Below are 23,453 nucleotides of genomic sequence, written 5' to 3'. Positions count from 1 at the left end.
TACTGGATACTACTGAAGGTATTTGGTTATGAAATTTTACAGGTGATTGCTTGACGCATCGAAAGACATTAAAGAATTGTTCCAGAATTTTTGGATACCGGTAACCCCCTCAAAAACGTTGCTCAAGTTGATCCAGCGTTTTCCAGGTTTTCTAGTTTGGTCCTTTTTTTTCTTTGACTCTTAGTGCTTTAGGTTCTTTTGTTTTTTCCCTGTTATTGTTCTTTTGCATTATCTAACACATTATCTTCCTTGTGTTAGTAGGACTAAAGAGTTTGCATACTACTTCCTTCTTTGCATTCTCGTTCTCTTGGAGTCTAACCTTTGTTTGGCCTCTTAGAACTTTTAAGTTTTTTCTTATCGCCTTTGCTAGTAATCAAACTCCGATACGAACTGTGGAAGACTACTTGGTAAAGTGAGTTTTAAAGAGTACAAGATCGGCTTACTTGCCTCTCGTTGTGTTACTTTCTTGGAGTGACTTGTGAGGTTTCTTGCTTTGTTGAATTTTCTTCCTTTTATTTTTATTTTACTTTAAAATTTTCTTTTGAGTGTTATGATTTCAGGATGGGCGACAATAACAACAAGACACTTACGGCTATCTTAGCCACACTTACCCGACTCACGACTCAAGTTGAAATATTTGATGAAATCGTGAGAGAACGACAAAAACCACAATTGGATCTACCAAACCAGAATCCAAGACCAAACAATGCTGAACTTTTTGTACCCGGGCGAGAACAACCACGTTTTCAAGCACCCGAACTCTTTGCAAAACCAAAGTTCACGATCCCGTCTTTCAAAGGAGACAATGATCCAGACAGGTACATCGAATGGGAATGAAAAGTTGATCTCATGTTCGCATATCATGACTTCCCCCAAGCAAAACAAGTTCACCTCATCACCACACAATTCGAAGGATATGCTCGAACGTGGTGGATGCAAACAAGGAAAAAGATCCAGAATTTCCAAATTCCAACAATCACTTCTTGGACCGACCTTAAACAAACCATGAGGAAGTGATTCCTAACGACACATTATACACGTGAAGTTAAACTACGACTAGACCGACTTCGACAAGGTAGAAGTTCAGTTGAAGAGTACTATAAGGAGATGCAGTCCTTACTCAATAGGGCTAACATAACCGAAAAAGAAGAGGTCACCGTGTCAAGATTCATCGTCGACTTAAACTCAAACATTATTGATCTTCTTGATCTACAAAGGTACGAAAACCTTGAAGACGCACTAAAGAAAGAAATGACAATCGAAGCACAAATCCAAAGGAAATCTCGATTCAGTGAACATTACCAAGGTACTTCATCCTCTTATCAAGGTAATCCTTCAAATCTTTCCTCATCTTCTACTTCATCTTCTCAAAAAAGGCAAGAGATGAAAAACCTGACAAGGAGAAAGAACGACCAGCAAAGAATGACACACTTCCAGTCCCTAAAGATCAAATGATAATTTGTGAGGAGGTAGGGAAAGCAAAAAAAGAAAAAGATGAGAAAGAGGCAAAAGCAAAAGAGGTCACTAGTTACAAAAGCCAAAAGAATAATGACCCATGGGAGGTGAGTGAATCTAATTGTGAGAAGAAAAGAGTGACTCAAAATCAATGTGTGAGCACAAAAGAATTGAGAGAGAACCTTATTTACAAACAGCCTTCCATCCTTGTTCACTTTAGGGAATCAATTGTTTCGATTTCTAACATTAACAAGGATTTGCCTAGTGTGTTTTCATCTTTGTTACAGGATTTTCAAGAAGTGTTAGGTGATCCACCTAACGAATTACCACCGGAAATAGGAAAATAATACCAAACCAATCTAATTCAAGGTTTCATCATACCTCGTCAAACATACAATATCGAAGAAACCAAAGAGTTAGATTTGTTACGAAAAGGCTACATCCAGGAAAGCCTTAGTTGTGATGTCATCTTAATGACGAAACAAGATTTGAACAACTCTAAAGGCTTTATAGTTCGTGCACCGGGAATCCATGTAAATGATGAGAAAGTAAAAACAACACGAGACTGGCCCACATCATTTTCCATCGCTAAGAGTTTTCGAATAGTGCTAGGTGACCCTCATGATGGGTTACCACCTGAAAGCCCTAATCACTATGCCATATCAATGAAGAGCCACCAGTTACTAGAGTCTAGAGGTAAGTATTTTATTACTCATTTTAATGATATTGTAACGTACTTTTTCTCCTTTTTACAAGGTAAGGCTCGTGAAGTTGTCATCCACACTAAGCACAACTCCTTTAAGTGCATAACAGACCGAGGTAAGCAAACCACAATAGAAGATGCACTACCACGAATGTATACTCTTACCTATAAAATGCATACTACTATTCTGAGAATTGAACATATCAAAGATGTATATCACAATAACTCGGATATTTCTGATATTTCTACCCATACTTTTAAAAGTGCTTTTAATGAGCTTTATCTTGTATATGAGTTTCCTTGTCAACTAAACAGGTTCTACAGTCCACAAATCTCCTCCCGAGAATTCTTAATTAATGAACCACACTTAGGAGACTTAAGGGATTACTTTAACAAACCAGTTGATATGGTTTTTAAACACTCATTCTCGCCACACACGAATAAAACCATGGAGAAATTATCTGAAGCAATCATACAGAAAGCCAACAGTGGTCGGCGCCATGTTGAATTTCAACCAAAACATCAGATTACAATACTTGTATGCAAAAGAGGATTTCAAGACTACAAGAAATCAGTTCCTACAAAGAAGAAACCTCGACTAAAACGCATAAAGACACATCACATTGATCCTGGTAAATGTTTCACAAGTTTTCCTTTCAACATATCTAATTCTCTTTGTTTTGGATTTTCAGATTCGAGGACGAATCCTTTTGAGGAGTGGGGGAATGATACATGCACCAGAGTCCATAATACATGCTTCTTTAGACTAATGTTTCTACTTGAACCTATTAGAAGAACAAAGTCTCGAAGATTCAAAGCATATCTATTCGGCAAGTACAATGTGAATGAATCATTAAACGATTCTAATGTTTCTCCCTTTAATGTTTCAGATTCGAGGTTGAATCTTTTTGAAGAAAGGGAGGATGATACATGCATCACAAGGCTCACATTAAAGGAAGAAGTAATAACTCTTCCAAATGATCCACTCGTCCAAGCATTGGAAAAGAATATCAGAACAGAAGCAGACTTACGACGACTTTTTGAATGGTATCCTGATCTTATTTAGTCAAGATGTCTTCTGGAGATACGACCTTCTTTCTCTTATCTTTCTAACGGTTCTTGAATTGCATCAATCCGATATCAGGAACTCAAGATATGGCTATTTTACTGAAGACGGTGCATGCAGAAAATCTTATACGGGATTAATACGGGATTTTGTAAATATTACGATTTTTCAATATTTTTATTGATTATTTGTAATATAACTTAATATAGGATGATGTATTATCTTTTAGGATTAGATTTATTTATTTTTATTAGGAATTAAGATTGGGTTAAAAATATTATCTTTAGTTATTATTATTTTATTATGAATTAGAGTTAAGATATGTTTAGTTTATTATTATTTTATTCATTAGTTATTTAAGACCTTTAGAACTCAGCCCCTATATAAAGGAGGCTTCATTAAACTTTGGAATTCAAGATTTCTTTGATTAATAATACAACGAGAGTTCGTTTTTGCAAGTGTTGATTGCCTTGTGCCTTCGAAGCTTCTTCTCCTGGAGTTCTTTCAAGTTCTTGTGAGGGAGATTAATCTTCACACTCCAATTTGCCTTTTCATTGCGACTAGGAGGGTTGGTTAGAGCCGTATTATCGTGTTTGCCTTTTCATTGCGACTAGGAGGGCTCGATAGGACACTTATCCATCTATTTTCCACAAATCCATCCTCACCATCATCATCTTTACCGTTCACCTTCATAAGGGAGATCTTTTGATTTCTTGATTATCATATTTTATTTTCAATTTCTTTATATTTTGTTTATCTTGTTCTAATCTTGTTTCTTACCTTGTTTCCAACACTTAAAGAAACCCCAAAGAACCCTAGCTATTACCGCCACCTTCCCCATTCATCTCTTATTATTCTTCATCGAGTCTAGAGCTTTTCTAGGTTTGATTCCTCAACAAGAGCAACGTTCATCAATCCGCCACCGCTTCCCTATCAATATAAATGTCCTGAACCTTCATTTATTCCTTATCAGCTCAAGTCACATTCTGAATAACTGATGATTCTGTCAGTTATTGAACTCTTTCAATAGTGATTCTGAATTTCGATATTCTATCGGTATACTGAAGATTCGTGTTCCTCTACCTGCTAAGATTATCCAGTACCTCTGAATAATTTCTGTAAATTCTGGTGTGTTCCCTACTCACATGAATATTTTACCTGATTTTCGATTTGATTTCTGATATGATACTTGACATGGATTCTGATATGATATCTGACATGGATTCTGATCTGATACTTGACTTGGATTCTGATCTGTTACTTAACCTGGATTTTGATATGATACTTGACGTGAATTATGATTTAATTTTTGATATATCCGTTTACGGACGGAACATGTTTTATTTGGGGGGTTAATGTTGGAGGAAGAATACCTGGAGGTTCCTCGGCTGTGTGCTCAGGGCCTTACTTACCGATTCCTCGGTTGTGTGCTCAGGGCCTTACTGGAGGTGACGGGGTTGTATGGTTCTGGGGAACCTACACATTTTGTACGTGACGGATGCGGGTATATATATATATGTTTTAAAAGATCTGTATCTTTTTACTGGTTTTATGGGAACACACTAGATAACCTATTTTGATCTCCTGAACTCAGTCATCCGAAATATTTGTATGAACTGAAAGTTCATTGTCCGTTACCATCTGAAATATCAGTAGGATCTCTGCTTAGCATAAAAATCTGTAAATGTTCGAAAATAATAAGGATATGTATGTTTATTTGTATCTGCACGTTCTTCAGCATCATCTTGTAGTTCTGTATTACTGAGCTTTTCGAAGCTCACTCTATTACTCACCTTTTCAGGTTAAAAGAATTGTACCAGTGCATCTATCGACTTCAGTGAGGGAGTTCTTCCGGCGTTGTTGCAGAGTATGGTATATGTGATTAGGGGGCATGTAATTGTATTTTGATTTATATACGAGTCTGGAAATCTGTTTTATTTTTAAATAGCGACAACCGATTTTATTAGTTTACATGTGCTGATAAAAAGTTTTAAATTTTTCGCTATTTTTACAGTCGCTCCGGTGACCCTAATGTGACAACCCAGATCGGATCGGGTTACCCGCATCGGTCTGGGGGGTTACATGAGCGTTTCCCAAAATCTAAATGGATAAAAGTTTCTATTTCTCTCGATTTTTTTCATACCAATCTAGTCATTGAACTTTAAATGTTATTTCGTTTTTGATCCTTAAATTATATTTTTTAATTACAACACTAAAGTTCTAAAATATATTTATGTTAGTTGTTAAATCATTAAATTTCTAACAGTATGTTATTGTGATATTTTTTTATTAATATATAATGATGTAATAATTAAAAAGATGTTTTTATTCATTCTTATTTTGATATGATAATTTTTATTTTCTTTCTTTTCTTTATCGTTTTGTCACTATATGTAGAATTTGTTTCTTATTTTTAATCATTGTCTACAAATTGTATTGTATGATATTTTTTGCAACTATATTAGACACTAATAATCTTGTCTTATCAACTTCTAATACTTTATTAATTTAATTTTTCTAATATCTCTTTAAATTTTATGAAATTAAGCGATAAAGAGCATATCTTAAACTAGCCTCATCAAACGAATAATAGAAGAGATCAGAGCATTAGAATGTCTAAATTATTTCAATCCCTTAACAAATCCTCATTATCAAATCGGACACAACCTCTGACATTATACTGCCACCATTAATCATCATAAAACTCAAAACCCTTGAATTAGTGCATATTGTCTAAACTAAGATCCAGCCCAAATCTTGAACCAAACATAATACAATTTCTATTAACAACGATAAAAAAAGTAAAAAAATAAAGAAAAATAGAGAACAAAAGAAAGAGATAGATATATTCTTTTTGATTCACCGACTGAACAAGGAAGAAGTTGAGACAAAGAAAAGTGAAATCCCATAATCAAGCAAGGAAAAGGGAGAAAGTCGGAAAAAAAGAGTACCATCAATTAGATTTCGGTTTCCAGAGCTATCATTAGTTGCTTGACAAGTAAGATCTGCTGCACGTAGGTGCGTGCGAGTTCGAATCTTATGGTCAGCATTTTTGTTAAGTCATATCATCAATTCATCAAAAATGTTGGGATAACACAAAAAATTTAACTTATAAAACTATAAACAATCTAAGGGCAGTTCTGCGGTGCGACGTCTTTGTATATATAGATAATTAGAACCCATCAAAATAATGATGTTTTCGGTCATTTTTACCGGTTTTGTTATTTAAAATAATAAAAAAAACCTGAACCAGTAACACCTTATTTTAGCCATATACTAAGGCGCCGCACGTGAGCGTTTCCCAAAATCTAAATGGATAAAAGTTTCGATTTCTCTCGATTTTTTTCATACCAATCTAGTCATTAAACTTTAAATGTTATTTCGTTTTGATCCTTAGATTATATTTTTTAATTACAACACTAAATTTCTAAAATATATTTATGTTAATTGTTAAATCATTAAATTTCTAACAGTATGATATTGTGATATTTTTTTATTAATATATAATGACGTAATAATTAAAAAGATGTTTTTATTCATTCCTATTTTGATATGATAATTTTTATTTTTATTTTCTTTCTTTTCCTTATCGTTTTGTCACTATATGTAGAATTTGTTTCTTATTTTTAATCATTGTCTACAAATTGTATTGTATGATATTTTTTGCAACTATATTAGACACTAATAATCTTGTCTTATCATCTTCTAACACTTTATTAATTTAATTTTTCTAATATCTCTTTAAATTTTATGAAATTAAGCGATAAAGAGCATATCTCAAACTAGCCTCATCAAACGAATATTAAAAGAGATCAGAGCATTAGAATGTCTAAATTTTTGATAAATTTTATCTATTTAAAAAATGATTTTATTAAAAGAAAAAATATAAATATAATATTTTAATATCAATCTTATCTAGAACGATGACCAACAATGAACAAAGACAGGAGGAGATTAGAGGTTTCTATAAAAGAATAGGAGAGATAACTTAAAGTCTAAACGTGCTAATTTTTTTTATCGATTCAGTGACTTAAAAATCAATTTGAAAACGTTTAGTGCAATAATAAAAACCTTCTATAAGAAAATGACTAAAACAAGACAACTAAAGCTCAATGATTAATATTGTAGTTTAACATAAACATTTCTATTACTCAACTCTCCGCAAGCCAGCTGTTGACAATTAGTTGAGACTTCAAACTAGTGAATATAAAACTGGAAAATGAATACTAATGATAATAAAAAAGTCCATAAATTCGATCTGTTCCAAACCCTGAAACGAAGTGCAGCAAAAGGGGAACATAAAGCTGTGGAATCATAGTTCAATTTTTAGAAACTCAATCCAAAAACGATGAATCTATATGCTCATGATCTGTCTTTATTTGATTTCACCAACTTCTCTGATAATCCAATTATCGACCACCAATCATCTTTCGGTTCCTTAATCGGACCTTACAGTGATTCTAATGGTAGCGCTCATGGTGATGGCGATGATGCTGATGGTGGAAATAAAAGAAGTAAGAGTCCACCACAGCACCGCCACGACCGGACCTCGCCGTTAACTTTGTGAATGGATTTCACCTGCAATTGAAATGCATTAAAAATCAAATTAACCCAATATGTTTTTGAAAGAAGAAAAGGAGAAAGAACTTCTACAGCCTTAACCATGAAAGAAAGGGAAGAAGTGACAATAATAGAGCTTCACTAACTGCTTTCATTAAACGTTCAAGAGGTTGCTCCGTATTGTTCGACTTGCTGGAAACAGCTGTCAAAGCATTAGCATGAGTTCCATCTGCACCAGTAAACTCAGCAAGCTGAGGTGAGGCTGATATGCCTGGAGTGCCGATTGCAAGGGATTGGGAGCCTGCTTGAACACCAGTTCCTTGTTGATTTCCGATAGTAGCAACATTTGTGAGAGAAGTTCCCTGAACAGGTTTTTCGGATTCCCCAGGCATAGGTGATGGAGCCAACGAAGTTGAAGGTGAAGGAACAACAAAAGGTGAATTTGCAGATTGCAAGGGAGTTCCAGATTTTGAGATGCATATTAGCAGGTTTTGCTGATCAACCTGTGGGGAAGAATGCTGAGGCATCTGAGGAGATGCAACCTGAAGTAGCTGCGGTGAAGAAACGAGAAATTGAGCACCTGGTTTCAATTGCTGATGGGTATAAGATTGCCACTGGCCTGCCGGAAGATGTTGGAATACCCCAGACTTAGAACCCATCCCCTGCCTCATATCATTCGCATCACTCATCTGATGCAGCTGGGGCATCTGGTGTGTCTGCATTTGAGTGGACAGTTGTTGCTTTGCTTGCTGCTGCGGCTGCTGCAGCTGCTGTTGTTGTTGCAGTAGCTGCTGCTTCTGTTGTATATATTGGTGCCGCATTTGGCATTGTTGAAACTGTTGCTTGTGCTTTTGTGACTGTAGCATTTGCTGTTCTTGATGTTGTTTCATATGCTGGTGCTGAAGCATGCTGGAACTTGACTGAAGAGGATTAATGTTTTGCGGCAGGACACCTGCCCCACTTTGTGATGACAAGCTGTTAAAATTTGCCTGCTGGGAAGTACTCACAGGATTCTGTTGTAATGGTCCTGAAGCAACCTGCTGCATTGAGACAAGGGTATTACCTTGTCCTGAATCCATATTGGAACCTGGCTGTAATGAATTTAACTTGGTCTGCTGTGCTGTCGAAACCCCAGGTGACAAAGAATTATGCTGCATGCTTGTCATGTTGTTAGGCTGCATTGCTGGCACAGAACCTTGTAAATTTATCGACTGCAACTGAGGGTTCATTTGATTATCATGAGACTCTGTCTGATTCATTTGTGTTTGTGCTTGTTGCATGGAATGCATATGAGGTGGAGGAAACTGTCCTTGCTGCAGCATCGAGACAGGCTTCCTTGGCCTATTGGAATTCACAAAATTTATTATCTGCTTCTCATACAAACTCAACTTCTCCTTGAAAGGGGCTGTTATACTCGCTTTGGGAACAGATAAGAAAGCTAAAATGCGCTCCAACATGGCCTTGAATAGTTTCAACTTGTCAAGCTGCTCAGACTTTGGCTGCTGTGGATTAGAATCATGCTGGACAATAGGACACAAAATTGTTTTAAGCAACCCAAGTAAAATTGCAAACCACTATTCCACCAGATAAGCATAAGTGAGACCACTAAACACTGTCTAAAGGAATAGGATTCAAGGAGCAACACAAAAGTGGGGGTGGGATCAAAAGCTTTAACGTAGAGTAGTAACAGGTTCTCCCAATTTTGTTAATAGATACAGCAGCAGAGTATGGTGCAGAAGGGCTCTATCACTCTTGAGATGTTAAAGAATGCATATATAAGAAGATTATGCAATGAATAAACCTACCTGCTGCAACTTGGTAGCAATTTTCTGGTACATCTCATTTAATTCAGGCAAGTATGTCTCCTTCAATGTCTGGATCTGTAACGTTAATTCAGGCAGACTGGTTAACCAACAATTAAACCACTCAATTTATCCAAGTTTCATTGTTTATACAAAAAGCAAAACGATTTTTCCGTTTTCTGACTAGCAGGCAGTGATTTTCGTTAAAATTACAGAAGAAACAAAGGAAGCAATAAAGGCTTAATATGAAGTCAAGCATGCAGAGGATATCCTTGGTCATGTTTCCCTGTTCAAAATTAAATAGATCTTTCGTAGAGCAGTGAACAATATGCATTTATTTTCTTATTGATAACAAACTAATAAAATGCCTAAATTTCTTTAACAAAATTTATTTTAAGTTGCTAATTCTTCTTTTTTAATTTCCTGTTAACAGACGCATCCCAATATACTGTAATATTCCTTTTTATAACCAATTTCCTGCAGATAAAACCTAATTAAAGCCAACTTGTAAGTACTATTATCTATAGGAGAATAGTCAAGAGCTTTTACCTTCTGATATACCTCTTCTTGCAAATCACCACCGTTAGCAAGCCCTGTTTGAGCTGTGGAATCTAAAGATGCTAAAAAAATGATCATTACACGCATGAGAAAAACAAAAATTTTTGGAGGATGGAAAACATTGAAATAGATAGTTTATAGAAGAAAGGTACAATTGAGCAAAAAAACAACCAAGTCTCATAGCAAATTAAGGTAGACATAGCATAGAAGGGTAGGTTGCAATCAATAATCAAATTCCTATGTCATAAAATTCCATCAGACCAGCCATGGGGTACAACTAAAAGGCATTTGAAGAAACCATTAAACATATTGGACAAACAAACAAGAGGCTTTTATTGCTAGTTCCTGCAACTAATCATGCAAATCCAAGTTTATGGGGTTACTCATTTAAAAACACACTTCCTACAGTCACATTTCAGTGCCTTTTTCTTTTGGGTACTCCAAGGCATCTATCTACTACTTTACAAAAGCAGCTAATATGAAGTTTCTTTCCATAATGACACAAACACAACTAGCAGTTCAAAAGTCATTCTTATTTTCAAGGCTACGTTTTTTAGTTTCTTGAGTTGACAGATAAAAGAACAAAAGAGATCAGTTGGAATAGGTGTAAATGATGTGAGTTGTAGATAAGTCTGGGCAGATTTGGTTTGTTATCTGTAGATAGCTTCTAGTTAGTTAGGATTAGATATTATCTTTAATTTGAAATTTAAAAATTGTACAGTTTGTCACACAGCAACCAAGTAGCAGCTAAGTAGGAGTAAAGCTCTAGGATCTCACCTTTAAAAAGGTTTTCTTTTTGTAAATATTGAATGATGAAATATACTGTGAAAACATACCTGGTTTTCAACAGTTTCTACAAATGATTGATAAGTTTAAGTAACATGTGAAGGACGACCTAAAAGAAAGTTATGTTGCTACCAGCCTATTATTCATTGAAAGAGAAATATGTTAAGTTAATAAGGGTGAGTCAATCTAAAAGCATTAAGAAACTTATTGCACAAATTATACCGAGGAATATAAGGTTCATATAAAATTTTAATCAAATCTACAACAGAATCTCATGTCTCAACAAAAGCCGTGAGACTCAACCCAAGGGCCACACAATTTTGAGGCCTTGACACTCTTTTGACCATCTAATGCATGGATGAACCAACTTGATTTTATATTGTGTATCCTTCCAAAAAAACTGACATTGGCAAGTTTGTAGACCCTCTAGTTTGATGCAAAAACTCATTGAACAAAAGAAACCAATTATCGTCAATAAATAAAAAAGAGAGGACCAATTATTTGTTGAACAGGTGAAGAGATTAAAATCCAGAAGCTGCCTGTGGGCTGACAAAACCATAGCAGAATAGCTGCAGGAACGCATCAAGAGTAATATAATAGCACAATCACAACATTCAAAACCTTAAGAGTAACATGGATGACAAACAAATGTTTCTTGTGTCGTACAAAGCCATGCAATGCCAATCATCAGCTGAATGAAAGGCTGCCACTAATTTTTTATATAAAGTATTTGATCCTAGGGCTAATCATCTAAATAAAAAGTTCTTTGATGAGATAACATATCACAAGTTCATAAGGAGTTTCTCTTAATCTCCTAAGTTGGAATGGAATTACTTTCTGGGTAAAAATGCAATGCAAAACAATACCATCACAGGAAAAGTTGCACAGATCAGTTAAATAACACAAGATCTGAAAGCATCCAAGAAAAGAACAAGGGCAGGTAATGGCATAGATTAAAAACATACTTGATTATGTCTCCTGAACAGCTCTTTGTGATTGATACAACTGCTTTTGCGGGTCTGTCAAATTTTGTGATTGAAGCAAGGAGCTTGATACTTGACCTGATGTTTGAAGCCTTTGCTGCATATTTGGTTGTAACTGATTCGGTTGCTGTTGCAAACCCAATTGTTGCTGCAAATTAGACTGTGATTGCATCTGCGACATCAGTTGTTGTTGCTGCTGTGACTGCTGGGATGCCTGCCCTTGAGTTGGTAACAAATTAGATGCACTCTGCTGCGTTTGTTGGAGTGGAACTTTAGGGTGGGATAGCATGTGTAAAGATTGCTGGTTAGTTTGCATGCTTGAGTTACCCGACTGGTTTCCAATTAATTGTGGTTGCTGTTGCTGTAATCCAGAACTATTACTCCGAGGACCCAACTGTTGCTGATGGATATTTGACAGGTTATTTTTTTGAGCCATTAACTGCTGCCGATGCTGTTGCTGTAGGTTTGGAAGATTATTAGCCTGGCCTAGCAACCTCGGCTGCTGCATTTCCGCAATGCTGTTTTGTTGTCCAATTAACTGATTTTGCTGTGTATTTGCAGCATTTGTCTGGTGTCCCATCATGTGTGGCCGCTGGTGTTGTGGCTGTGGAGGCTGCTGCTGCTGCTGCTGAGGCATCATTGATTGCTGAGCCACTGGTGTTTGTTGATGAATACCAGAACTGGCAGCCTGTTGCTGCTGTCTAAACTGTTGATGTTGCTGAAGCATAGACTGAGTTGACTGTTGTAGAGAAGATTGCTGGTTGTGTTGAAGACCAGGAACAGGAGTTGCTTGCATGGAAGACTGCTGTATAATGGATGATGTTTGTATACCAGATTGCTGGGAAGATTGCAACTGAGTAGGTGGTAATAGGGTCTGCTGTTGCTGCATGTGAGACTGCATAAGTGAGGGCTGGAGATTTCCCTGTTGAATCTGTTGTTTCGTAAGTTGGTTTTGTAACTGCTGATGGTATAGATGCTGCTGCTGTTGTTGCTGTTGCGGAAGCACCTGTTGCCTTCCTTGCATTTGTCGCTGCTGATTAGAAAAAATATTGGAAGACATCCCTTGCCCCACTGAGTTCTGTGAAATTCCAGACATGTTCTGCATGTTCGAATTCTGGCCAACAACATTAGGTACAAGATTTTGGGTTAGACCAGATACAGTAGGCATTCCAGATTGTAAACCAGCAGAACTTTGAACTCCAGCAGATGCCATGTTATTTGGAACACTCTGGGATAACAGTTGTGCTTGAGATTGATTACTTTGTAATGAGATAGGAACTGATTGCCCCTGATTGTGAACTTGGTTCTGCATGCCTTGAGAACCTATCCAAGATATTTATATTCAGAAGGAGAAGTTGGAGAATAACCCACAATAACTGAATCGAAAAACATTTAGAACTAGATAAAAAATTATTCCTAGCACATGCAGAGGTGTATAGAGTGGTCAACTCAGCAGCAAAAGAACAGAAAGGATGAGTGCATGAAAAGAATTGTACTCACATAAAGCAAAATGAAGATTCTTGATATTACCTGGATCAGGTGGTTTGCTGTTATTCCCTGTGTTGGGTATAGCATTCTGAGACTTGTTCTCCATTGTAAGCATCTTCAAAGTTATTCTCCTTAGATAATCAGTCTGAACACAGACAATAACGTTAAAATCAACTTATATTCAAATAGAGAACACCCAAAACAACAATGCATCCAAGCATGTTAAAGAATGCCACTTTCTATGATTACCTGGCTGGTTGCAGCTGCAAAAATCTTATCCTCAAACCTTACAGCAATTTTCCTGAGTTCATTTAAACCATCTTGACCAGAAAATGGAAGGTGCCTCTTCAATGTATCCATTCTACATACACAAGACATTGCATAAGTCATTGACACAAAAATACGTACATGTAAGAATCTTCAAATGCTAAATAAATGAATGCTAAGGACCAAGTTATCAGGTTCATCACATAACACAATCAAATGAACACTAACCAGGATATTATATAAGCACCAAAAAGTTTTCCTCTATAACGTTTCAGGACAGTCATTTAAATATCAAAAAGCCACAACATTGGAGCTAAGCATAAGGATATTTCTATTCCTAAGGACTCTTTTATTTCTGATCCTTCAATAGGGGATTCTTATTAATCCTACAATTTCCTGAAGTCTTCTATTATCCCTTGGTTACCTCCTCCTATGGGCTTCATAAAATTGAATGTGGATGCTGCCACTAGCAGTGATTAGAAGAAAAGTGGTCTTGGAGGTATTTTAAGGGATCATTCAGGTGCAATCTTAGGATCTTTTCAGGAGTCTGCGGGTTCGGGACCTCTGACATTGATGGAACTTAAAGCTATTCAAAGGGGTTTTTCTTTCTTGGCCTCTTTCCAAGGGATGGTTAATGATCGGCTGATTGTTGAGAGTGATAGTAGGGTAGCAGTAGACTGGATTAACAATGTTGATTCATGCCCAGTTGTGTATGCTTCTATTGTTAGAGATATAGTTGTTAAACTTAGAATTTTTGGGGGGGGGGGTTGTTAGATGGGTTGCAAGGACAACTAATATGGATGCTGATGCTTTAGCAAAGGCTGGTATAGGCTGATTTTTATGTCATTTGCACTGTTCGTTTGGTTTTTTGGTTATTGTTCGGAAGGGGGTTGTTGCTTTTTGTAAGGGTTATTTAGCTTATCTTTTTATAGGGTGTAATTCTTATTTTCTTTAATGAAGTTCTAAGGCACTCTTTTCCTCCTTCCGCTGATTAAGGAGCTTCCATACAAGCTCCATTAATCAAGAAGGGGTTTTTAATGAGGCCTTCAATTCTTATAAAAAAAACCGATATAAACAAGTGACTGTCATGGCCTTCATACATCAGCTATATTCAAATAAACAACAACCATAATTTTCATTGTTCAAACAACGAAGTAGAAAGCAATGCTACTTAACAGAAACAAGTTATTTAATGAAAAGTCATAATTCAGTCAGTAAGAACAAAATAAAACCACCAATTCATAGTGCACATGAATAAGATAACAGGTCCCAAGCTTACAAGGAACCAAAGATATAAAAGAAAATATATTTATTATTCAATCACATAAATTCATTAAATGATGAATCCCAATATGCCACATAAAGTTGGGCACAATAGCTTAACTGCATCTGGTTCCAGATATGCTGCCCATATATTGTGCTCTGGGTAAGACTTAAGAACAAGCTTTGGTTCTCAAGCCATGTCTTTACAAAACAAAGAAAGGGATTTGGAAAAGGAAATAAACCGTTCTTAATGGTAATGTTTGGTTCATAACAATACTAACAGAGACTACGAAACAAGCCACAAAATCTCAGTAGGTTAAATACAAGAGTATTTAGACAAAAATAATACCATAAAATTCACTTACATCTTGTTGACTATTCTTTGTCGTGAATCTGGATGCAACTGGGCTCTCCAATCACCTAGATCCATGGGGGGCTCTCCACTGGGAGGAGTAGACCTCCAGTTATTGGTATCCATCAAATTCTGACAACACCAAAAGAGAACGGTCACAAAACTTCCAGATTAAATTTTTGTTATAAATTATGGATCATGAAAAAATAAAACTAGTAAGTTTGGAAACAAATCCCTCAAGTATGCAAAATATCTGACGAAGTTCTTTCATAAACACTTCCCTTCCACATGTTCATTTCCATCTCTTGATAAGAAACTCAGAGTAAAACACGTGGTTATTAATATCTCCTAACAACATAAATTGGAACATGAAAAAATAAAACTAGTAAGTTTGGAAACAAATCCCTCAAGTATGCAAAATATCTGACGAAGTTCTTTCATAAACACTTCCCTTCCACATGTTCATTTCCATCTCTTGATAAGAAACTCAGAGTAAAACACGTGGTTATTAATATCTCCTAACAACATAAATTGGAACATAAATACCGGTAATCTTGCAACATAAATTGGACAACGTAAATCATTTGTGCATCACTTTTAGCTCTTGACAGTGCAGGACAAATGCCAGACACTCTACAATTGAACATGATCTTTAACTACTGCAAACCACAATTTTTACAATTGGCTATCATTTGGTTGATACTTGATAGTACTATTATAATAATAGTAGTACCAATATCAAAACAAGTACTAGGTAACCTTCATTTGCAAGACTGTTAAGATTCCTTTGTTTTCTCTTTTTCTGTCCTAGGCCATTGATACACACTCGTAAGATATAACTAGATCACAAACCGATAAACGTCAATAGTCACGTTTTTTAGGAGTACTGATAATTGTTTCAACCACGGCGGCGACCACGTCCTCTTCTCCCCGTTCTCCAACGCCCACGATTTGACTGACTGGAGGGAAACTGCGGCGACTCAGCAAATGGTGGTACGATGAGTATCTCTTCCTCACATTTTAGATGTCTTTCTTCTGTCAAAATTTTGATAATCAGTATGACATTCAAGCAAGCATTCTAGAAAGTAGTTCATAAACTTGTAAATCCTTCGGTAAATATGAATGCCAACTTAAATTTCTAAATATTAATTTGCGATAATGATTAATGAACTAACTGTTGTTCTTATTACTTTTTTCACGTAGGAATTGGAGTAAGCCTTGAAAGGCAGCCTCTCTATTCCAGTTCTTCTTCATCAACTCCCCAGCTACTTCCGCAGGGCTGACATTCACCTCCTCTAACATCCTCTCAATCTGCTCGAAAACACCATCGTTGCCGATACCGAAATAGTTGAAGGCAAGTTGCTTGAATATGGAAACATTGCAGTACGACATGTGAATATGCATGTCCATCCGACCCGGTCGCACCAATGCCGGGTCTAACCGTTCTTTATGGTTCGTAGTGAAGATTATGATGCGTTCTTCGCCGCAGCATGACCAAAGTCCATCAATGCAATTCAAGAGTCTAGACAGTGTCACTTGATTGTCACCTTGATTTCCATCGGACTCTGTCTCCGATTCTCGATTTTGTAGCTTGATCGAGCAGTCAATGTCCTCGATGATGAGTATGGATCGACTTGGCATGGTGAGCAACAAAAATCGAAGATCCGAGTTAGTATGGACGTCGGTGAGATCCAAGTCATAGATGTCATATTTCAAGTAATTAGCCATTGCTGTTATCAAGCTTGATTTGCCTGTCCCTGGAGGACCGTACAGCAGATATCCACGTTTCCAGGCTTTGCCTACTCTTTTGTAGTATTCTTCCCCATTTGTAAAGTGTTGAAGATCCACCATTACAGCCCTTTTGAGCTAGGAATCCATAGCCAGTGTGTTGAATGTCATTGGGTGTTTGAGTTTGATCTCTTCCACATCCCATCTTCCATAAACAACTGTGTGAAGATTTATCGTCTTATTCTCTTCTCTCATCAACTTTGCTCTTTCTAAAACATAAGGCAAGTACGAATCGATCACTAAATCTTTGTTTCTCTTGTGAAAATACAGCTCATATTGTCTAACTTCTTATCTTAGAGATGAATTAAGATCCCCACCATTGTTTTGATTCCGAGAAGGAACTGAGTCAACTGGTGAACAAACCAGTTGCCACTTCATCTCCACTTTCTCGTAAACATCAACCAAAATCCCACCTCGATCCATGGATAAAGCCAACTTGTTATCCTTCTCAGATTTTCCCACCTTAACTCTCTGGATCGATGGGGCTGCAGTTTTGCTTCCCAAGTAGATATCAGCAGCTTCAAACACTTGGTTGACAGCAAGCCCTCTGAATTCTTCAATCACAATTGTTATCTAAGAAGTGAAATGGTGAGATAGATTCTCTAACTTGCAGGAGAAGTAGTTCATGACTTGTGGAGGAAGGAAATCATTGACAATGGTCCGAATCACCATTGATGCAGCTGCTATGGAGCCTAGTGTGGATAGAAGGTTCTTACTTTTCATCGTTCTCCTTTGGGTCGACATTTTTTTTTGGTGAACTTATGTATGGGAAATTGGTTTTGACGGTGGGTTTTGTTTTTCTTGGAAGATCTTGTTGAAAAATTTGCAGAATCTGGGTTGATGAATAGGTTGTGAGGTAACTGGTAAAACCCAGAAATTCCTGCTTTGGATTGAGATGCATCACCATATTTATATGGGTGTTTTGCTGACCATTTCAGAGGAGGGTTTAATATAATTCTAATACAGTTTTCAACTTTGACATTTCTATTCCTTCTTCTCCAAGCTCCTCATGACTTTTCCAAGGGAAAAAATATAATTCTTTCAAAGGAGACTGTTAATTTTGAATACAATGTCAACGATTATATTAAACATGATGCGCACTGTGGATGGTATTCGATCGAGTCAAATATTTTTAAGTTAATCGAATTGATGAGTCTTATTTTATAATTTAAATTTAAATTTTTTTCCGAATTTTTTCAAGTCGAATTGTTCGAGTTTATGTTTAAATTTAATTATAAATATTTATATTGTTATGATACTAATTGATTTCAATTTAAATGACTTTCAAGTCGAATTGTTCGAATTTTTTCAAGTCGAATTGTTCGAGTTTATGTTTAATGACCCGATGACATAACTGAAGTATGAAAGAATAATTATAAAGGTTAAATATCTAAAGAATGGAATCCATAGTAATTTTATTCCTAATTAATGAATAATTAATAAATTAAGAATATATGATCCATTAAAATACGCCAACTTGTTTGTGCCCTAGGTTTGCCTTTCTCATTATAATTTGACACATGAGTTATATTAGTATTCAAGGTTTAATATTTATTTTAGTCCCTTCCCTTTAGTAAAATTTTCACTTCATCACTCTACTTTTTTGTCAGATTTTTAACGTCAACATTTCCCTAATGTTACCCTTATTCACTTTCATTTCTCGTCCTAAAATATATGCTTATCCTCACCTCAATGTCTGTTCCCTTGCTCCTTTTAATCTTAAACCAATTGCCAAACAGTCTCCTAAACCGACCAAGATCAGGCGCGCCTCCCCTCCTCCGCCATACCCCCCAACTCTACAGCATCACTCTCCTTCTCGATGATGGTATCGGCCCTGAAGTCATCTCCGTCGCCAAAAACGTCCCCAAACTCGCTGGCTCTCTCAAAGGTTTTCTGTCCTTTTACCCGTTTTCTCTCTTTTCAGTCATCTCCGCTGAGTTATTTGCTTTGGTAGCAACATTTGGAAAGAAAGAAATAAATTTTTAGCTGTTTATTACATTTGAATATGTTTAACTATAATTGATATTTTCTAGCTTAGTAGTTGAATGTTTTTCTGATGTGTAAAGTGAAATTCATGAGAGAATATGGAATTTAAACTGTAAATTGGACTGAGACAGTGGAATTAAACATTGTTGTAGGTGTTATACAATACATGTATTTGAATCAATTTGCTGGCCGAGAAAACTGAAGTTTGAGTAAGTTTTTCATTTTTTTCGCTAAAGTTTTGAAAGTAACAAATTGTTTATTAAAATTACCAATTTATAATAATAGATGTTAAACTGGGTGACAGAATGAAGATATGGTATGTTAAACTAATTTGTTTACCACTGTTTCACAATGTTGAATGAAAATTGACCAACTTTATTACTAATTCTTATCTCTTTTATATTTGTTTTTTTCTCTCTTTCTCCTTCTTTCTCCTTCGTTCCCATTCCATCTCCAATAATTTTAAATTAATGATCAAATGTTTAATTTTTTTCTCTTTGCATAAAAGCTTTTCTCCTTCTCCAATAACATGAGAAAGAAGGAGAAAGAGAGAGAAAAAAATATAAAAGAGGTAAGAATGAGTTAAAAAGTAGGTCACTTTTCGTTAAACATGGTGAAACAATGCTAAACAAATCAGTTTAACATGCCACGTCAGTATTTCGTAACTTTTTCTAAAAATTGTTAACGACGAGTGATCGATTTATTATAAATTGAAATGTTAATGTCTTATTTGTTATAAATTGATAACATTAATGACTAATTTATTAATTTTAAAACTTCAGCACCTTAATGACCATTTATGTAGTTTACCCTTACTTTAACTTCATCGCTTTACTTTTTTAAGACTTTTAACGTCAGCATTTCCCTAATGTTACCCTTATTTTCACTTTCATTTCTCGTCCTAAAATGTATGCTTATTCTCACCTTAATATCTGCTCCCTTGCTCCTTTTAATCATAAACCAATTACCAAACAGTCTCCTAGACCGACCAAAATAAGGCGTGCCTCCCCCGCCGCCGCCGTACCCCCCAACGCTACAACATCACTCTCCTTCCCGACGATGGTATCGGCCCTGAAATCATCTCCGTCGCCAAAAACATCCTCAAACTCGTTGGCTCTCTTGAAGGTTTTCTGTCCTTTTCCCCGTTTTCTCTCTTTTCAGTCACTCGTTTCTTTATGTTTGGTTACTGATTAAGTGAATCAAATAAATAGAAAAGAGTAAGGCTTGATTGTGGAACTGTAGTAATATTGTGTTTTCTGATTCGAAATGGATTTAGCTCCGTTTAGTTATTTGGTTTGGTAGAAACATTTGGAAAGAAAGAAATAAACTTTTAGTTGTTTATTACATTTGAATATGTTTAACTCTAATTGATATTTTATAGCTTAGTAGTTGAATTTTTTCTGATGTGTAAAGTAAAATTCTTGTGAGAATATGGAATTTAAACTGTAAATTAGACTGAGACAGTGGAATCGAAGCAAAATATTAATGATAATGCGAAACCCATAAAATTAAACATTGTTGTAGGTGTTTTACAGTACAGGTATTTGAATCAATGTGCTTGCCGAGAAAACTGAAATGTTTTAGGATTTTAAATGTATGCTATTGAAAAAAGCTTATTTTAATTAGTTGTTTTTATTTCTTGATGTTTAGCTCTTGACAGTGCAGGACAAATGCCAGACACTCTACAATTGAACATGATCTTTAACTACTGCAAACCACAATTTTTACAATTGGCTATCATTTGGTTGATACTTGATAGTACTATTATAATAATAGTAGTACCAATATCAAAACAAGTACTAGGTAACCTTCATTTGCAAGACTGTTAAGATTCCTTTGTTTTCTCTTTTTCTGTCCTAGGCCATTGACCGTTCGTAGAACACAGACAAACTCACTAAAACAGCACTACCTTCTTCCACCACTAAATTAGCAATGGCAAACATATCTAACATTCAACTAATTGCTATTCAGTGAATAACTAACGGTTAGTTGGATTCAGAGAATGCTACCGAGGCTCAGGTTTAAGAAAAAGTTTAGCCATCTTAACCAAAACCAACCGGACTTGAAACTCTTCCAGCTAAACATTTTTGACATCTTCCCAATGAAATTATCGCCCTTAATACGAACTTTATCGTGTATTATTACACGAAAAAAGAATAAGCGAATTACAAATATCAACAAAACCCATGATTTAAACTATTTTTAACATACGTAATTTAATTTTGGGGGGTTGCTTCTGGTATGGGCAATCCAAATATTTTAACAAGTTTTCTTTCTTTTCACATCATTTTTTTTAATAAAAAAAGTATTCAACGTTAATTAACTGAGAGATTTAAAAAAATAAAATGAAACAAAACAAAATCTTTAATTCTAACGACTCAAAAAACATTTTCAGGTTAAACTTTCGAGGAAATTAATGCAACGGAATGATAAAACCTATGAAAATTTTAAATTCTTACCTCAACGAAGAGCTCCCAATCGCAATAGAAATATCAGCCGAGAAAATTCCTCGGGGATTTTTCTAAAATACCGAATTTCCAGAATGAATTAAACTCACGCGGCCGATTCTCTTCGAAGGAAATTCTACGCTTTACGTTTTGTTTTTCTAAAAGATGATCGGTTATTTTTCCCTTTGTGGAGAATCGAAATAATTAACTATTATTAAGTGAAATAACGAGGAAAATCACGCGACGCTTATTTGTTTGGTTGAAAAGAAAGCAAAAGAAAACAAGGGAAGAAGAAGTAATAAAGTATAGAAAGGTCATATATTATATATATAGACCGAGGTGGATGGAAAAGACTTTGGCGACAAGTTTTGAAACTTTAATTTCTTTTAGGTAAAATACAACGTTTAATTCCTAAATTATTATTTTTATTTCGTTTTAGTACCTAAATTTTATTTTGTTTTATAATCATACCTAAGTTTAGTTTAAACTTTAATTTGGTATCCACTGTTAAAAATTAACAGAACTGCTAGTGATATTTTTATATTTTTCCAATGATGATATAGAATTATCTTATGGTAACATGTCAATATTATCATTAAGTTTTTTAACAGCGGGTATCAAACTAAAACCTAAACTAAACGTTAGATATGATTTTGAATAAAATAAAGTCTGGATACCAAAACGGAATAAAAGTAATAGTTTAGATACTAAATGTATAGTTGACCCATTTTCTTTTAAGTTGGTAGTTGAATTTGATTCTAGGGTTCAATCTCAAATTTATGTTAATATGTGTTCCAATTGAATTCTGAACTAAAATTATTTATTAAGATTAATAATTTAATTAAATTTAATTTTAATAAATATAATTATATAAATAAAAATACTAAAAAACTTATTAAGAAATTCATCCATCAAAATCAGATGTACAACGTGGATATGTCCGAATTAGTCAATGTAAAACCTTAAAACTCGGACCGACAACCAAAGAAAATATTAAAATCTTGCACATATCAATATAGGTTAGTATTTATCGAAATGAGTCGAAATATTATGATAAAAAACCATGGTTTTCAGAACCAGACCGGTTAGCGAACCGTTCATGCTACCAGTTCACTGGTTTAACCGGTCGAACCGGTCCGACCGATCGGAAGAACCGGACGACGTCATAATTATTTAAAAAATTAAATAAAAATACCAAAAATATTTAATAAAAAATAATTTTTTTATATCACAAGTTATATTCAAAGCAAGTCATAACATATATAAGTTAAAAACCATAAAATCAAGTGAAACAAAATGATTCAAATTAACTACAACATAATATTTAAGGTAAAACATATTAAATAATAAATATAATTATATAACTATAATAAAAAAATAAATTTGGGGTTAAAAAATCATAACAAAATTATATAACTATTCTTTCACTTCAATCAAGCTCGAATTTTAGGCTTCAATCGAGCTTCTAATTTTTTTTTGAGTTCAAGCCTTTTTGAGTTCAAGTTTCAATATTATATTTCGAGTTTGAGTTGAACTTGATAATTTTTAGCTTGTGAGTTTGAGTTGAGTTGAGTTTACTTTTAAAGTTTTCAAATTCGAGTCGAGCTCAACAATACTCGAGTTCGACTTGGCTCGTTTAACAAATGACGTTGTTTGGTTTAATTTTTTTTTAAAAAAAAACAAAAATCCCGGTTTTTCCCGGTTTTTTCCGGTTTCAGCCGGTCCGGTTCGAACGGTTCAGCGGTTCTGGCCGGTTCATTAATAGCGGTTCAACAGGTTTAGATTGAACCGGACTAAGCAACGGTTCCCGATTGAACCGACTGGTCCGGTTCAGTTTTCAAAACAGAGTAAAAAACACGTCAGTTTTTTTTTTACTGAAATAGAATTCAAACTATTTAATATAATTTTAAATTTTATATGATCAGTACCGATACAATATTAAACATCAT

The 23,453-nt window shown here is 35.1% G+C and overlaps 1 protein-coding gene and 2 pseudogenes across 1 annotated transcript; 1 reads left to right on the top strand and 2 right to left on the bottom strand.

Moving 5' to 3' along the window:
- Nucleotides 1-7,444: 7,444 nt before the first annotated feature.
- LOC120159560 lies at nucleotides 7,445-21,812 on the bottom strand (annotated as a pseudogene).
- On the bottom strand, nucleotides 16,182-17,134 carry LOC120159529 (AAA-ATPase At3g50940-like). The gene is made up of 2 exons (XM_039170107.1): nucleotides 16,459-17,134; nucleotides 16,182-16,318 (listed from the first exon to the last, which is right to left on the bottom strand). The coding sequence occupies exons 1-2, from the start codon at nucleotides 17,132-17,134 to the stop codon at nucleotides 16,182-16,184; spliced, it is 813 nt and encodes a 270-aa protein (XP_039026038.1).
- LOC120159528 overlaps nucleotides 18,764-23,453 on the top strand; it is a 30,844-nt pseudogene continuing 26,154 nt past the window's right edge.

This window comes from Hibiscus syriacus, unplaced genomic scaffold, assembly GCF_006381635.1.
Source record: "Hibiscus syriacus cultivar Baekdansim isolate YM2019G1 unplaced genomic scaffold, ASM638163v2 tig00111366_pilon, whole genome shotgun sequence".
Lineage (NCBI taxonomy): Eukaryota > Viridiplantae > Streptophyta > Magnoliopsida > Malvales > Malvaceae > Hibiscus > Hibiscus syriacus.
This window is presented reverse-complemented; position numbering and strand designations above follow the sequence as displayed.

Excerpts from the sequence above, each read along its gene's own strand:
- LOC120159529 (XM_039170107.1), bottom strand. The coding sequence starts at position 17,134 with ATGGTGGATCTTCAACACTTTACAAATGGGGAAGAATACTACAAAAGA. Across the intron at positions 16,319-16,458 it reads AAAAAGTAATAAGAACAACA|AAGAAAGACATCTAAAATGT; the intron begins GTTAGTTCATTA and ends AAATTTTGACAG.